Here is a 16817-nt window from a genome sequence, read left to right on the forward strand (position 1 = left end):
ATTGTCGGAGAGGTATCTCTGGGCCCTCTCGGTAATGCACATCACTATAAGCCTTGCAAGCAATGTGACTAATGATTTAGTTGCGGGATGACGCATTACGGAACGAGTAAAGAGACTTGCCGGTAACGAGATTGAACTAGGTATTGAGATACCGACGATCGAATCTCGGGCAAGTAACCTACCGATGACAAAGGGAACAACGTATGTTGTTATGCGGTTTGACCAATAAATTTCTTCGTAGAATATGTGGGAGCCAATATGAGTATCCAGGTTCCGCTATTGGTTATTGACTAGAGACGTGTCTCGGTCATGTCTACATAGGTCTCGAACCCGTTTTTGGGGAACGTAGCAGAAATTCAAAATTTTCCTACGTGTCACCAAGATCAATCTAGGAGATGCTAGCAACGAGAGGGGAGGAGTGCATCTACATACCCTTGTAGATCGCGAGCGGAAGCGTTCAAGAGAACGGGGTTGATGGAGTCGTACTCGTCGTGATCCAAATCACCGATGATCCTAGCGCCGAACGGACGGCACCTCCGCGTTCAACACACGTACGGAGCAGCGATGTCTCCTCCTTCTTGATCCAGCAAGGGGGGAGGAGAGGTTGATGGAGATCCAGCAGCACGACGGCGTGGTGGTGGAAGTAGCGGGATTCCAACAGGGCTTCGCCAAGCGCTGCGGGAGGAGGGAGATGTGTCACGGGAGGGAGAGGGAGGCGCCAGGGCTTGGGTACTGCTGCCCTCCCTTCCCCCCACTATATATAGGCCCAAGGGAGGGGGGGCGCAGCCTTGGCCCTTCCTCCAAGGAAGGGTGCGGCCAGGGAGGAGTCCATCCTCCCCAAGGCACCTAGGAGGTGCCTTCCCCCTTTAGGACTCTCCCTTTCCCTTATCTCTTGGCGCATGGGCCTCTTGGGGGTGGTGCCCTTGGCCCATATAGGCCAAGGCGCACACCCCTACAGCCCATGTGGCCCCCCGGGGCAGGTGGACCCCCAGACCCCTTTCGGCACTCCCGGTACAATACCGATAATGCGCGAAACTTTTCCGGCGACCAAAACAAGACTTCCCATATATAAATCTTTACCTCCGGACCATTCCGGAACTCCTCGTGACGTCCGGGATCTCATCCGGGACTCCGAACAACTTTCGGGTTACCGCATACTAATATCTCTACAACCCTAGCGTCACCGAACCTTAAGTGTGTAGACCCTACGGGTTCGGGAGACACGCAGACATGACCGAGACGACTCTCCGGTCAATAACCAACAGCGGGATCTGGATACCCATGTTGGCTCCCACATGCTCCTCGATGATCTCATCGGATGAACCACGATGTCGAGGATTCAATCAATCCCGTATACAATTCCCTTTGTCAATCGGTATGTTACTTGCCCGAGATTCGATCGCCGGTATCCCAATACCTCGTTCAATCTCGTTACCGGCAAGTCACTTTACTCGTACCGTAATGCATGATCCCGTGGCTAACTCCTTAGTCACATTGAGCTCATTATGATGATGCATTACCGAGTGGGCCCAGAGATACCTCTCCGTCATACGGAGTGACAAATCCCAGTCTCGATTCGTGCCAACCCAACAGACACTTTCGGAGATACCTGTAGTGCACCTTTATAGCCACCCAGTTACGTTGTGACGTTTGGTACACCCAAAGCATTCCTACGGTATCCGGGAGTTGCACAGTCTCATGGTCTAAGGAAATGATACTTGACATTAGAAAAGCTCTAGCAAACGAACTACACGATCTTGTGCTATGCTTAGGATTGGGTCTTGTCCATCACATCATTCTCCTAATGATGTGATCCCGTTATCAATGACATCCAATGTCCATGGTCAGGAAACCATAACCATCTATTGATCAACGTGCTAGTCAACTAGAGGCTTACTAGGGACACGTTGTGGTCTATGTATTCACACATGTATTACGGTTTCCAGTTAATACAATTATAGTATGAACAATAGACAATTATCATGAACAAGGAAATATAATAATAACCATTTTATTATTGCCTCTAGGGCATATTTCCAACAGTCTCCCACTTGCACTAGAGTCAATAATCTAGTTCACATCACCATGTGATTAACACTCAAAGTTCACATCGCCATGTGACTAATACCCAAGAGTTTACTAGAGTCAATAATCTAGTTCACATCACCATGTGATTAACACTCAATGAGTTCTAGGGTTTGATCATGTTATGCTTACGAGAGAGGTTTTAGTCAACGGGTCTGAACCTTTCAGATCCGTGTGTGCTTTATAAATCTCTATGTCATCCTGTAGATGCAGCTACCACGCGCTACTTGGAGCTATTCCAAATAACTGCTCTACTATACGAATCCGGTTTACTACTCAGAGTCATCCGGATTAGTGTCAAAGTTGCATCGACGTAACCCTTTACGACGAACTCTTTTACCACCTCCATAATCGAGAAAATTCCTTAGTCCACTAATTACTAAGGATAAGTTCGACCGCTGTCATGTGATCCATTCCTAGATCACTTATGTACCCCTTGACTGACTCATGGCAAGGCACACTTCAGGTGCGGTACACAGCATAGCATACTGTAGAGCCTACGTCTAAAGCATAGGGGACGACCTTCGTCCTTTCTCTCTCTTCTGCCGTGGTCAGGTCTTGAGTCTTACTCAATACTCACACCTTGTAACACAGCCAAGAACTCCTTCTTTGCTGATCTATTTTGAACTCCTTCAAAATCTTGTCACGGCATGTATTCATTTGAAAGTACTATTGAGCGTTTTTGATCTATCCTTATAGATCTTGATGCTCAATGTTCAAGTAGCTTAATCCAGGTTTTCCATTGAAAAACACTTTTCAAATAACCCTGTATGCTTTCCAGAAATTCTACATCATTTCTGATCAACAATATGTCAACAACATATACTCATCAGAAATTCTATAGTGATCCCACTCACTTCTTTGGAAATACAAGTTTCTCATAAACTTTGTAAAAAAACCCAAAATCTTTGATCATCTCATCAAAGCGTACATTCCAACTCCGAGATGCTTACTCCAATCCTTAGAAGGATTGCTGGAGCTTTGCATACTTGTTAGCATCTTTCAGGATTGACAAAACCTTCTGGTTGTATCACATACAACCTTTCCTCAAGAAAATCGTCGAGGAAACAATGTTTTGACATCCTATCTGCAAGAGTTCATAAATAGTGCAGTAACTGCTAATATAATTCCAACAGACTCTTAGCATCGCTACGAGTGAGAAAGTCTCATCGCAGTCAACTCCTTGAACTTGCCGAAAAACATCTTAACGACAAGTCGAGCTTTCTTAATGGTGACACTTACCATCATTGTCTGTCTTCCCTTTTAAAATCCATCTGTACCCAACAGCCTTGTGACTATCAAGTAGTTCTTTCAAAGTCTATACTTTGTTTTCATACATGGATCCTCTCGGATTTTATGGCCTCGAGCCATTCGTCGGAATCCGGGCCCACCATCGCTTCTCCACAGCTTGTAGGTTCATTGTTGTCTAGCAACATGACTTCCAAGACAGGATTACGTACCACTCTGAAGTAGTACGCATCCTTGTCGACCTACGAGGTTTGGTAGTGACTTGATCCGAAGTTTCATGATCACTATCATAAGCTTCCACTTCAATTGGTGTAGGTGCCACAGGAACAACTTCCTGTGCCCTGCTACACACTAGTTGAAGTCATGGTTCAATAACCTCATCAAGTCACCACCATCCTCCCACTCAATTCTTTCGAGAGAAACTTTTCCTCGAGAAAGGACCCGTTTTTAGAAACAATCACTTTTGGTTCCAGATCTGAAATAGGAGGTATACCCAACTGTTTTGGGTATTCTATGAAGATGCATTTATCCGCTTTGGGTTCGAGCTTATCAGCCTGAAACTTTTTCACATAAGCGTCGCAGCCCCAAACTTTTAAGAAACAACAGCTTAGGTTTCTCTAAACCATAGTTCATACGGTGTCGTCTCAACGGAATTGCGTGGTGCCCTATTTAAAGTGAATGCGGTTGTCTCTAATGCCTAACCCATAAACGATAGTGATAATTCGATAAGAGACATCATGGTATGCACCATATCCAATAGGGTGCAGTTATGATGTTCGGACACACCATCACACTATGGTGTTCCAGGTGGTATTAGTTGTGAAACAATTTCCACAATGTCTTAATTGTGTGCCAAACTCGTAACTCAGATATCTCTATGATCATATCGTATACATTTTATCCTCTTGTCACGACGATCTTCAACTTCACTCTGAAATTACTTCAACCTTTCAATAATTCAGACTTGTGTTTCATCAAGTAAATATTCTTAGCATCTACTCAAATCATCTGTGAAGTAAGAACATAACGATATCCACTGCGTGCCTCAGCACTCATTGGACTGCACACATCAAATGTATTACTTCCAACAAGTTGCTCTCTTGTTCCATCTTACTGAAAACGAGGCCTTTCAGTCATCTTGCCCATGTGTTATGATTTGCATGTCTCAAGTGATTCTAAATCAAGTGAGTCCAAACGATCCATTTGTATGGAGTTTCTTCATGCATATCTACCTATAGACATGGTTCGCATGTCTCAATCTTTTCAAAAACGAGTGAGTCCAAAGATCCATCAACATGGAGCTTCTTCATGCGTTTTATACCAATATGACTCAAATGGCAGTGTCACAAGTATGTGGTACTATCATTACTATTTTATATCTTTTGGCATGAACATGTGTATCACTAGGATCGAGATTCAATGAACCATTCATTTTAGGTGCAAGACCATTGAAGGTATTATTCAAATAGACAGAGTAACCATTATTCTCCTTAAATGAATAACCGTATTGCGATAAACATAATCCAATCATGTCTATGCTCAACGCAAACACCAAATAACAATTATTTAGGTTTAACACCAATCTCGATGGTAGAGGGAGCATGCGATGCTTGATCACATCAACCTTGGAAACACTTCCAACACATATCGTCATCTCACCTTTAGCTAGTCTCCGTTTTTTCCGTAGCCTTTTATTTCGAGTTACCAACACTTAGCAACCGAACCGGTATCTAATACCCTGGTGCTACTAGGAGTACTAGTAAAGTACACATTAATATAATGTATATCCAATATACTTCTGTCGACCTTGCCTACCTTCTCATCTACCAAGTATCTAGGGTAGTTTTGCTTCAGTGACCGTTCCCCTCATTACAGAAGCATTTAGTCTCGGGTTTGGGTTCAACCTTGGGTTTCTTCACTAGAGCAGCAACTGATTTGCCGTTTCATGAAGTATCCCTTCTTGTCCTTGCCCTTCTCAAAACTAGTGGTTTTACTAACCATCAACAATTGATGCTCCTTCTTGATTTCTACTTTCGCGGTGTCAAACATCGCGAGTTGCTCAAGGATCATCATGGCTATCCCTGATATTTTATAGTTCATCACGAAGCTCTAATAGCTTGGTGGCAGTGACTATGGAGAACCATCACTATCTCATCTGGAAGATTAACTCCCACTCGATTCAAGCGATTGTAGTACTTAGACAATCTGAGCACATGCTCAACGATTGAGCTTTTCTCCCTTAGTTTGCAGGCTTAAGAAACTTGTCAGAGGTCTCATACCTCTTGACGTGGGCACTTGTCTGAAATCCCAATTTCAGTCTTTGGAACATCTCATATGTTCTGCGACGTTTCAAAACCGTCTTTGGTGCCACAATTTTAAACCGTTAGCATCACACACTGAACTATCACGTAGTCATCAAAACGTGTATGTCAGATGTTTCGCAACATCTACAGACGACGCTCGAGGTTCAGCACACCGAGCGGTGCATTAAGGACATAAGCCTTCTGTGCAGCAATGAGGACAATCCTCAGTTTACGGACCCAGTCCGCATAATTGCTACTATCAACTTTCAACTAAATTTTCTCTAGGAACATATCTTAAACAGTAGAACTAAAGCGTAAGCTATGACATAATTTGCAAAGACCTTTTGACTATGTTCATGATAATTAAGTTCATCTGATTATTTAATGAACTCCCACTTAGATAGACATCCCTCTAGTCATCTAAGTGATACATGATCCAAATCGACTAGGCCGTGTCCAATCATCACGTGAGACGGACTAGTCATCATCAGTGAACATCTCGATGTTGATCGTATCTACTATACAACTCATGTTCGACCTTTCGGTCTCTTGTGTTCCGAGGCCATGTCTGTACATGCTAGGCTCGTCAAGTCAACCTAAGTGTTTTGCTTGTGTTCCGAGGCCATGTCTGTACATGCTAGGCTCGTCAACACCCGTTGTATGCGAACGTTAGAATCTATCACACCCGATCATCACGTGGTGCTTCGAAACAACGAACCTTCGCAACGGTGCATAGTTAGGGGGAACACATCTCTTGAAATTTTAGTGAGGGATCATCTTATTTATGCTACCGTCGTTCTAAGCAAATAAGATGTAAACATGACAAACATCACATGCAAATCATAAAGTGACATGATATGGCCAATATCATCTTGCGCCTTTTGATCTCCATCTTCGAGGCGCGGCATGATCACCTTCGTCACCGGCATGATACCATGATCTCCATCATCGTGTCTTCATGAAGTTGTCTCGCCAACTATTACTTCTACTACTATGGCTAACGGTTAGCAATAAAGTAAAGTAATTACATGGCGTTTTTATTGACACGCAGGTCATACAATAAATTAAGACAACTCCTATGGCTCCTGCCGGTTGTCATACTCATCGACATGCAAGTCGTGATTCCTATTACAAGAACATGATCAATCTCATACATCACATATATCATTCATCACATCCTTTTGTCCATATCACATCACATAGCATACCCTGCAAAAACAAGTTAGACGTCCTCTAATTGTTGTTGCATGTTTTACGTGGCTGCTATGGGTTTCTAGCAAGAATGTTTCTTACCTATGCAAAAGCCACAACGGTGATATGCCAATTGCTATTTACCCTTCATAAGGACCCTTTTCATCGAATCGGATCCGACTAAAGTGGGAGAGACAGACACCCGCTAGCCACCTTATGCATCAAGTGCATGTCAGTCGGTGGAACCTGTCTCACGTAAGAGTACGTGTAAGGTCAGTCCGGGCCGCTTCATCCCACAATGCCGCCGAATCAAGATAAGACTAGTAATGGTAAGCAAATTGAACAAATCATCGCCCACAACTACTTTGTGTTCTACTCGTGCATAGAATCTACGCATAGACCTGGCTCATGATGCCACTTTTGGGGAACGTAGCAGAAATTCAAAATTTTCCTACGTGTCACCAAGATCAATCTAGGAGATGCTAGCAACGAGAGGGGAGGAGTGCATCTACATACCCTTGTAGATCGCGAGCGGAAGCGTTCAAGAGAACGGGGTTGATGGAGTCGTACTCGTCGTGATCCAAATCACCGATGATCCTAGCGCCGAACGGACGGCACCTCCGCGTTCAACACACGTACGGAGCAGCGACGTCTCCTCCTTCTTGATCCAGCAAGGGGGGAGGAGAGGTTGATGGAGATCCAGCAGCACGACGGCGTGGTGGTGGAAGTAGCGGGATTCCAACAGGGCTTCGCCAAGCGCTGCGGGAAGAGGGAGATGTGTCACGGGAGGGAGAGGGAGGCGCCAGGGCTTGGGTACGGCCGCCCTCCCTTCCCCCCACTATATATAGGGCCAAGGGAGAGGGGGGCGCAGCCTTGGCCCTTCCTCCAAGGAAGGGTGCGGCCAGGGAGGAGTCCATCCTCCCCAAGGCACCTAGGAGGTGCCTTCCCCCTTTAGGACTCTCCCTTTCCCTTATCTCTTGGCGCATGGCCTCTTGGGGCTGGTGCCCTTGGCCCATATAGGCCAAGGCGCACACCCCTACAGCCCATGTGGCCCCCCGGGGCAGGTGGACCCCCGGACCCCTTTCGGCACTCCCGGTACAATACCAATAATGCGCGAAACTTTTCCGGCGACCAAAACAAGACTTCCCATATATAAATCTTTACCTCCGGACCATTCCGGAACTCCTCGTGACGTCTGGGATCTCATCCGGGACTCCGAACAACTTTCGGGTTACCGCATACTAATATCTCTACAACCCTAGCGTCAACGAACCTTAAGTGTGTAGACCCTACGGGTTCGGGAGACACGCAGACATGACCGAGACGACTCTCCGGTCAATAACCAACAGCGGGATCTGGATACCCATGTTGGCTCCCACATGCTCCTCGATGATCTCATCGGATGAATCACGATGTCGAGGATTCAATCAATCCCGTATACAATTCCCTTTGTCAATCGGTATGTTACTTGCCCGAGATTCGATCGCCGGTATCCCAATACCTCGTTCAATCTCGTTACTTGGATCGGTCGGATCGTGAAGACGTACGACTACATCAACCGCGTTGTGCTAACGCTTCCGCTTTCGGTCTACGAGGGTACGTGGACAACACTCTCCCCTCTCGTTGCTATGCATCACCATGATCTTGCGTGTGCGTAGGATTTTTTTTTTTGAAATTACTACGTTCCCCAACAGCAGGGACGCAGGACATGGAGACTGGGAGACGGGGGAGAGGACGTGGAGATGTGAAGGCAGAGCTACAACAGAGCATGCTATTGTGACGATTGTGCATGGACGATGAGAGCGAGCTATGACCAACGGTGACGGCGAACTCCGCCCTGTGATGAGGGTGATGACCTATGCAGGAGGGCGGTGGCCATGGAGGACGACCGGGGCGACAGGGGGTGGGGGTGGTTACCGGGATGTGCGTGCGTGAAGGGAAGAAGGTGCACACGTGAGTCTGTTTGGGGAAGACACAATCAGATGGCTGGGGTTGCACGAATCGAGCGACCTGTAGATGATCGGCCAAAAACTGGCGCCGGTCTAGCAGCGCCCCATCAAAAACCAGTCGGAGTAACTTTAGGGCACAAAAATGCGATTTTTAGGGCACTCAAATAACCGCTGCCCTAAAAATAGGGCACTCATCCAAACTACTTGATCACATTGCATACTTCAATACAAACTCATGAACATTCAAATTTTTAAACTTGCAACGATCTAAACATCTAAACATTCAAACTTAAACACAATACTCCTACGGACACACTACGCACATACTACTCGTTATCGTCAGTTGTGTATCGACATTGTTCCAAAGTGTCATGGTCTCCTCCTCGGAGGTATGCAGTTCTCACCCACACCGTCGAGTTGAACCTCGTCATTTGGAATCGGCCTTGATCACCCTGGAGAGGCCAGCCTCGTCCTCTTTCATTCTCTCATTGTCTATCTTCCAGAACCATTCTGCCTCCACCTGCACAAGGTGTGGATTTTTCGCGACCAACCTCGCCATCGCCGCCTCATCGCTCTCCCGGGTGTCTCGATGCTCCAGGACGATGTGGGCATCCCTCTCGCCGCACGGGATAGAATATTCACCGATAGACTAATGAACTCCTCCGCCTCCCGGGATTCGATTTCTGGGAGTTCAACTCGTTCCGTGGCTTGAGCTTCCAATAGCTGGTGCCGAAGGCGCACAGGCGACGAGGTCCACCGACTGGAAGGTGCCGACCCAATTTTGCTAGTCATTGCACTTCATCTCGGCACTTTAGCGAGCCGGAGTCTCGCAACTGAACACCATAGAAGCCGGTCTTGCTCTTCGGCGTGTGTTTCAATGGCATCCTTAGTGGCGGCGGCCGATTGGAAGAGGGTGGACGTCGAATCCGAAGGTGCCACGCAACGCGACGGTGGTAGCTGTCGGATTAGATCGACGAGGCAGTGCGGCACGACGGCGATTGAGGTGGCCGCCGAATGTAAATGGGGTGCTGCGGCAGCGGGGGCGGTGGCGGTGCGACAATTGGAAGAGAGGCGGTGGATCTGATGGGCGAGGTGGTACGCTGGTGGCTAGATTCGGTGGGGCAGCAGTGTGGGATGGAAAACGGTTATGGGTGATGGTGCAGAAAACCGTCAGATCCCTCGGTAGGGGTCCAAGCATAGTTGGAAGTCTTGGATCGGAGGTCATACGAGGATTTTACCTAGGTTTGGATCTTCAGAGAGTAATACCCTACATCCTGCTTGCTTTTGTTATTCATGGTGAAGGGATACCTCGTGCGAGGGATTACAATGGTGTATGAGGTTGCTACCGAGAGTTTATATATCTGAGAATAGATGGGAATGGGAGTCATCTAGCCTCCCCTTATATACACGATGGAGGCTAGGATTTTACAGGAGGAGGGATGTGATCTAGGTCACCGCCGCCCTTGCTTGGGAGGCAAGATGGTCATCAGGCGACTATCTTCTCGTTAGGACTCCCTCTGTCGTTGGGCCTCGTGGGCCCCTTGGCAAGCCTTCATCCGGGCTCCCCACAGTGAGCCATCCCTGGTGTATGACACTGTCAACGGGGAAGGTTCTTGACATGCCAGTTGGGATGTGTGCGGCTCAATTTTTGATTTGTGGCAGCCGCACGAGTGCCATATATTTTGTAGTTGGCACTACCCTATTTTTTGGATGTCCTAGAATGTTCTTGCAAGATTTACAACAAAGGCAATGTTAGAGTTACGTTTTTGGCACCAAAATGCCCTAAAAAGCAGTTATGCCCTAAAACAGGGTACCCGTTGAAGATGCTCTTAGGAGGCGTTTGATAGTTGACACGCCTTTTACGTTTTTCGGGAGGTTGTCGGAGTTGGGTCTGGCTAAGTGGACACAGGTAAAACCATGTTGTGCAACTCGTTTAGTCTCCTGCATCCTCCCAACGTGGATGAGAAAAATTACACATGTGACTATTTGGTAGCAAGCATTTCCTCCAAGATGCAGTGTGTTGATTTTTGGTTACGTGTGCACGGACGATTAATCTCATGTCTTATTGAACTTACCTCACATGGGAGTGGGGTGTTGAAGGAAGACGTGAAGGGCCGACTCAAGGTAGAAGGTGTGACAGTCCTCGAATGCTCATCCAACGATCATGAAATCAGCTGGGTGTGAACCGTTTTTCAGGCGACTGGAGTATCAGCTGGATTGTGACATGTTTGTATAATCAATAGGAAGACATAGATCTACTCATTTACGACCGTCCAACCAGAAAACGTATAACGTAAAAAGTCGTGTGAAACGGTAAGATAAAGCTAAAGGTCAAAGAAATTTCGACGGCCCACCATGTGCGAAGATTTTGCCAAAATTAATCGGTTCATAACATACACACATGAACGTGTTTATACGGTCAATAGTGAGACGTAGATCTACTCGTCTACAATCGTATAATGCACAACACGAAAATCGTGCGAAACATCAAGATGAAACTAGTGGTTAAAGAAAATTTCACCTCATACGCTTGAGTTGAACGATGAGTCATCATCTGCGTTTCAGTTGCATTGCTCGAGCCCGACTCGCTTGAAACGATCGATTCTGTTGTTCCTTCGGAGCCAGACTCGGAGGTGCTTCAAGTATCGTGCCATCCAGACTCAACATTATTTGCACACAAACCAAACTGCCCAAAGTCACCCAAAAAGCATCCCCAAGGCTAGTTGGACAATTTGTAGGCTACCAAACGCCTACTTCGGTGATAGAGGAACGATGACGGCGGCGCATCTTCGACCCGCTCCGGTGTTTGTAGTCGTCGTCAAGTGGTCTATGAATTTATTTGTAATTTTTTGTTATTCTAGAGATCTTTGTACTCTTTTATCAAAAAATAATATTAGTAATAGATCGGAGGATTTTTTTTCTGAAAAAAACATATAGGAAAAATATCTTTTGTTATCCCAGTTGAAGGCCAGCGCCGACGATCCTGGCGACGAAGGGCGCAGCGGAAGCGTGCTGCGTACACCTTTCCTGTTTGGAGGACGGGATCTGCCAATATAATTTCGTAATCGCCGACCGTTGCCTCTCCTCCCCCCTTGCCCAGCCAACGGCTACCGTCTCCACGAGAGAAAAGGGGGAGATGGCGGAGAGCCCTAGGTCCGCACCACGGCGGACGCCTGCCGCCAAGAGCGGCGCGGGCCTGCTCAGTCCCCGGTTCCGCTCGGCGGCCGAGCTGGCCGGCTGGGACGAGGAGTCCATCCTCCTCGCGGCGCTCGTCGTCGAGGACACGCCGGTCCGCGAGTCCCGCCGCAAGAGGCGGCCCTCCGGCTCCTCCACGGCGGGCGGCAGCACCGGATCTAACACCAGGTACCTATCCCCGCACCCCACCAATCGCGCGACGCGGCCTTCCTCGCCTCTTTCTTTCTTTCTTGTCTTGGTTGGTTTCTGGATCCGTACGAATTATCGCTCTCCTGCAGGAAGCGGAGGTCGCGGAGGCAGTCGGCGGATGAGACACCGATCCCGCCCGTGGCGCTTGTGCTCGACGACGACGAGAAGCCGAACGACCATGAAGGTCGGTGGTTCCCCCCTCGCGTTCTTCCTTACCCCGATCTGTTGAGCGTTTCGGGTTGTGTCTGTTTGGGGAATTGTCGATCTGGTGTTAATTTGAAATCTTTGCAGGTGGCAAGAAGGAGGTAAAGCAGGCGGAGGAGGAGAAGGAGAAGGTTTCTGTGGTGGATGGGAAGGAGAAGTCCGGATCTGCCAAGGAAGGAGAAGCAGCGGCGAGTGGCGAGCTGCCGTGTATGGATCGGCTTAGGGAGGAGCTGTCTTGCGCTGTAAGGGCGTCTGGCAGATCGATATCCTTGGTTTCATGTCTTTTCATTGCCTATGTGATTATCCCTGAGTAGAGTATGATTAGTGTTTGATTTTGCACAGATTTGCTTGGATATCTGCTATCAGCCAAGTACCACGCCTTGTGGTCACAGGTAAATTTGCACGCTACTACTGTCTAAAGATAGTTTGTTGGTTCACAACCTTTGCAGCACAGAGCCAAGTTTTAACTTCCAGAAATTATGATATTGCCCTTTTCCAATGCTTTCTTTCCCCCAAGATGTCAATGTTTGATGTGTATAAACCCCTTATCCATCCCATGTACCAGGAATTAGGAATTGGTTCACAACATTTGCAGCACAGGGCCAAGTTTTAACTTCCAGAAATTATGATATTTATTTGTTTCGTGAATTGTTCTCCTGTTTTTTCCCCCAAGATTCAATGTGTGATGTGTATAAACCCCTTATTCATCCCATGTACTACCACGAATTAGGAACTTTGTTTCTGGTTACTTTACGAGATTCGGTATGTTGTTAATCACTTGTGGCAACTGTACTTGGCAATGCTTATTTTTGATGCAGATGTGCAATGTATCTAATTCATACTGTATTTATTTGTTTCGTGAATTGTTGACTGTGACAAAGATTAGCATCCCTGTTAACTTGAACAGCCATGAGTTTTGGTATATCGAACTGAGCAGCTGTGTTTACTTCACTTAGTGCTTTGCCAATTCATAAAATTCCCTACATAGAGTATTGGCCCTGTAATTCAGAGATCAAATACTAAATGCAATTCTTGATCCTCATAACACTGTTGCCCCTTTCTTTCACTGACAGCTTTTGCATGCAATGCTTAAAACATGCCGCCTCTAAGTGTGGAAAGCGGTGCCCAAAATGCCGTCAGTTAATCAGGTAAGCTTCGATCTTCAAGATTTTGCACTACTCCAAATATGGTAGAAAAACAAACAGGGGTTCAACTAATTTTTTGTTATTCTGCAGTAATTCAAGATCTTGCACTATCAACACAGTGCTCTGGAACACCATCCAACTCCTATTTCCTAGCGAAGTTGAGGCGAGGAAGAGCTCCATGGCCTCATCCTCAGCAAGCAAGGACGATGTGAAGCAAAGCCTACCAAGAAGCAACAACTATACACAAGTTGGCGTTAGGAACACCAGTGGCAGTAGCAGCTTCACCACACAGGACTACACTAGAATAGGCAACAGCACCAGGAGCTCCTTAGCAGCAGGCGGCAGAAGAAGTATGCCGGTCCCAGGAACCATGAACACCAGCAGTGGGAGCTCTGACACACAGGGTAGGAGCACAAGAAGCAGAGACAGTGGCAGAGGCTTTGTCCGGGCGTCAGAGTTGGTTGCCACCAGGAGTTCAGCGCGGTCAGGCCAATCTGACGACGCTTCACTTGCATACAGGTTGCAGCAGGAGGAGTTCATGACAGCTTTCGATAATGAGGGGGGAGAGAGGCAGCCACAGAACACCATATCTACTGCCCGAGCAAATTTGAGAGCTATGGCCTCTCGAGCCGAGAGGGCAGTTCTCCTTCGTGACAATGAGGGAGAGAGGCAGCCACAGGACACCATATCTACTGCCCGAGCAAATTTGAGAGCTATGGCCTCTCGGGCCGAGAGGGCAGTTCTCCTTCGTGACAGTGAGGGAGAGAGGCAGCCACAGAACACCATATCTACTGCCCGAGCAAATTTGAGAGATATGGCCTCTCGGGCCGAGAGGGCAGCTCTCCTTCGTGCTCGCGGCTGGCCTCTTTAGTTTGGACTGATTTTCAGTTTCCCAGTACCTGAATCTTTCTCTGGAAGAATGTAGCATAAGTACTGTGGTGTGATCAATCACTTGTATTGTGTGAAAGTAAAACGACGACAAGCTATATTTGTTTCCTGTAATACACACAAATTTAGATTGCATTACTAGATAATGGTCGTATAGCCCTGCATTTTCTCTAGCTGGATTAAGGATTTTCTCTGTTCGGCAGTTTGATCAAAGAACCCATTTAAATTTTTGGAATTATAAAGGAAGCTATTTTCTGGAAGTTTACCTTGTCTCCTTCCCAACTCATTTTCCATCAGCCAAAGCCATGTAACAAATCAATTTTTTGGCACTCCTTACAGACTATATGTGTCCTGGGTCTCCAGGAAACTCCGTTTCACTGTATACCAAGGATATTATCATCAACAAAAATCCACTCTATACCAATGTTCAGTGCTTTGAAAAAGCCACTGTATAAAGTTGTCATGTGCCATCTAATTGACGGACATTTCTCCTAGGAGTAAATTAAACATCTTTCATCTCTGTGTATCTTGTTATCTGTTCCGTAAATTGAACCAAAACTTCGAGAAATACAGTTATCTTGTCATGTGCCTTTGAACAAAGCATTTCAATCAAGCAACCAAGTTATTCAAAGAGAAACTTTATACATGTTTGATTCATACTCATCATATATCGTAAAAGTAAAATATATAACAACACACGTTATACAAACAACAAGCAGTAGCACACAGATTTGGGATTAACTAATTGACTATGGAACACTCAAAATCCAGGTATTATTTGAAAATAAAACAACAACAAGCTCAACAATTTTAGGTCACGCCATATGTGTTTCCTGTAGTCCAGACAAATTTAGACCGCTTTTCTAGATGACGGTAATGGGTGTAATGGTTGTATTGCCCTGCATGCAAAATAAGGGAAATCATGAAATATTAGCTTCATGCACATCAATAAACCATTCATTGATTTAAACATTAGTTGTCCATTTTAACGGAAGATCAGCAGTTGCAATGTAAGGCCTGTACGCATCAAATGTTAACGTGTTGCACATCTGCCACATAAATAATATGTGCTGAATTATGCTGGTAAAATTGTATGTAAAATTGCCATCATCATCATTCGGATAAATTTTCTCACCATGCTATCTAAGAATATCTTCTGGATTTGACATACGCACGAACAGATTATGGCAATTCTGAAAGGTGTAGAATGCACTACATTCTGAAAAGAAGGGAGTATGGATTAAGCATAAGAACATTTCACTTACACGAGTTGGGACATAGAATGTGTGGATATCAAGTTGTTTGTAGCTCTCATGGGCAGTGTTCTTGACTGTTCTGAACTTGATGACGCCACGCGCCATGGCGAACTCTCCTGTCCCGCCCATAATAGCCATCTCGCCTTCTGATAGATACTGACCCATCACTGCAAGCGTCGATCCACCGAACCTATACATTTAGGAGCAACGAGAAATGTTAAGTATCACCGTAAACATAGACTATCTTTATCATGTGGACAGTAGTTCTGTAAAATTTACAGTCCTCAAGTGCTGAATCACTAGTAGTATGACCGTACCTTGGATCTTCGAACACCATGGTGAAATAGTGGAACCAGCCAGGACCCTCTACGTCCGCCTGCACTTGCATGCCTTTCGCGCGAGCGACAATAGTCGCACCGCGTTGAGGCGCGTCGGTGACTGTCCAATCGATGACGGCGGTCGTGCCGAACCAAGCCGGGTGGCGAGAACTAACGGTTACTACCTGGTTGTGGTCTGGCCCATCAATAACTTGGTGCAAGTACAAGCGCAGGCTTATCTCACGCTCACAAGGAAGAATGGGGCACACAAATGAAGGGTCAGCCATGGCTAGGATGAAGAACGACCCAAACACAAGGGGCACGGCCAGGCTAGGCCAGGCCATGGCTGGGGTTTAGGCTCTCAGAGGCTGATCTACTCTTTCCTTGCGTGCCGTGTGAGAGATATGTGGAGATGATGTGCTGTATTTATAGTGCTCAAGGGCTGGCATGGCATATGCATCCCAGATCCTTAGGGCACAAGTATAGGACCGATGTGGGAATCAAGCTCTGTAGCTGATCTAGGTGCTTCTCTAGAGCTTGGCGAGACGAGGGAGAGCGACAGAGAGAGAATGATTGGCCACATCAATCATTTTTATGCATGTGGCGATTTCCACAATGCATAGGACATGTCCCTTTCTTTCCCTTGGTTCGTTGGTGCCATTTTTTACAGCATTTCCTAATGCCGTTACAAACCATTATGGAAGTTCGCATGAATGGCCTTTTGAGGTTGGATATTATCAATCTTTCCAAGTGGTACAATTTACACACACTACAAATGTGAGCAAAATAAATTAGTACTAGATTATTCATTCAGAAAGCCTAGCCGGATTGCATTATCATTAGCGAT

General features: G+C 46.4%; 2 protein-coding genes across 2 annotated transcripts; one reads left to right on the plus strand and one right to left on the minus strand.

Annotated features, from left to right (window-relative positions):
* Window positions 1-11841: 11841 nt before the first annotated feature.
* On the plus strand, window positions 11842-14657 carry LOC109784217 (uncharacterized). Its single transcript, XM_020342812.4, has 6 exons — window positions 11842-12139; window positions 12250-12344; window positions 12452-12606; window positions 12707-12756; window positions 13438-13512; window positions 13600-14657. Exons 1-6 carry the CDS (start codon window positions 11913-11915, stop codon window positions 14378-14380), a joined length of 1383 nt encoding a protein of 460 aa, XP_020198401.1. The 5' UTR covers window positions 11842-11912; the 3' UTR covers window positions 14381-14657.
* Window positions 14658-15362: 705 nt separating this feature from the next.
* Window positions 15363-16314, minus strand: LOC109784214 (pterocarpan synthase 1-like). Its single transcript, XM_073502110.1, has 3 exons — window positions 15971-16314; window positions 15663-15843; window positions 15363-15446 (listed from the first exon to the last, which is right to left on the minus strand). The coding sequence occupies exons 1-3, from the start codon at window positions 16312-16314 to the stop codon at window positions 15363-15365; spliced, it is 609 nt and encodes a 202-aa protein (XP_073358211.1).
* Between the last annotated feature and the right edge of the window lie 503 nt (window positions 16315-16817).

The sequence above is a fragment of the Aegilops tauschii genome, chromosome 6 (genome assembly GCF_002575655.3).
Source record: "Aegilops tauschii subsp. strangulata cultivar AL8/78 chromosome 6, Aet v6.0, whole genome shotgun sequence".
In the NCBI taxonomy this organism is placed as follows: Eukaryota; Viridiplantae; Streptophyta; class Magnoliopsida; order Poales; family Poaceae; genus Aegilops; species Aegilops tauschii.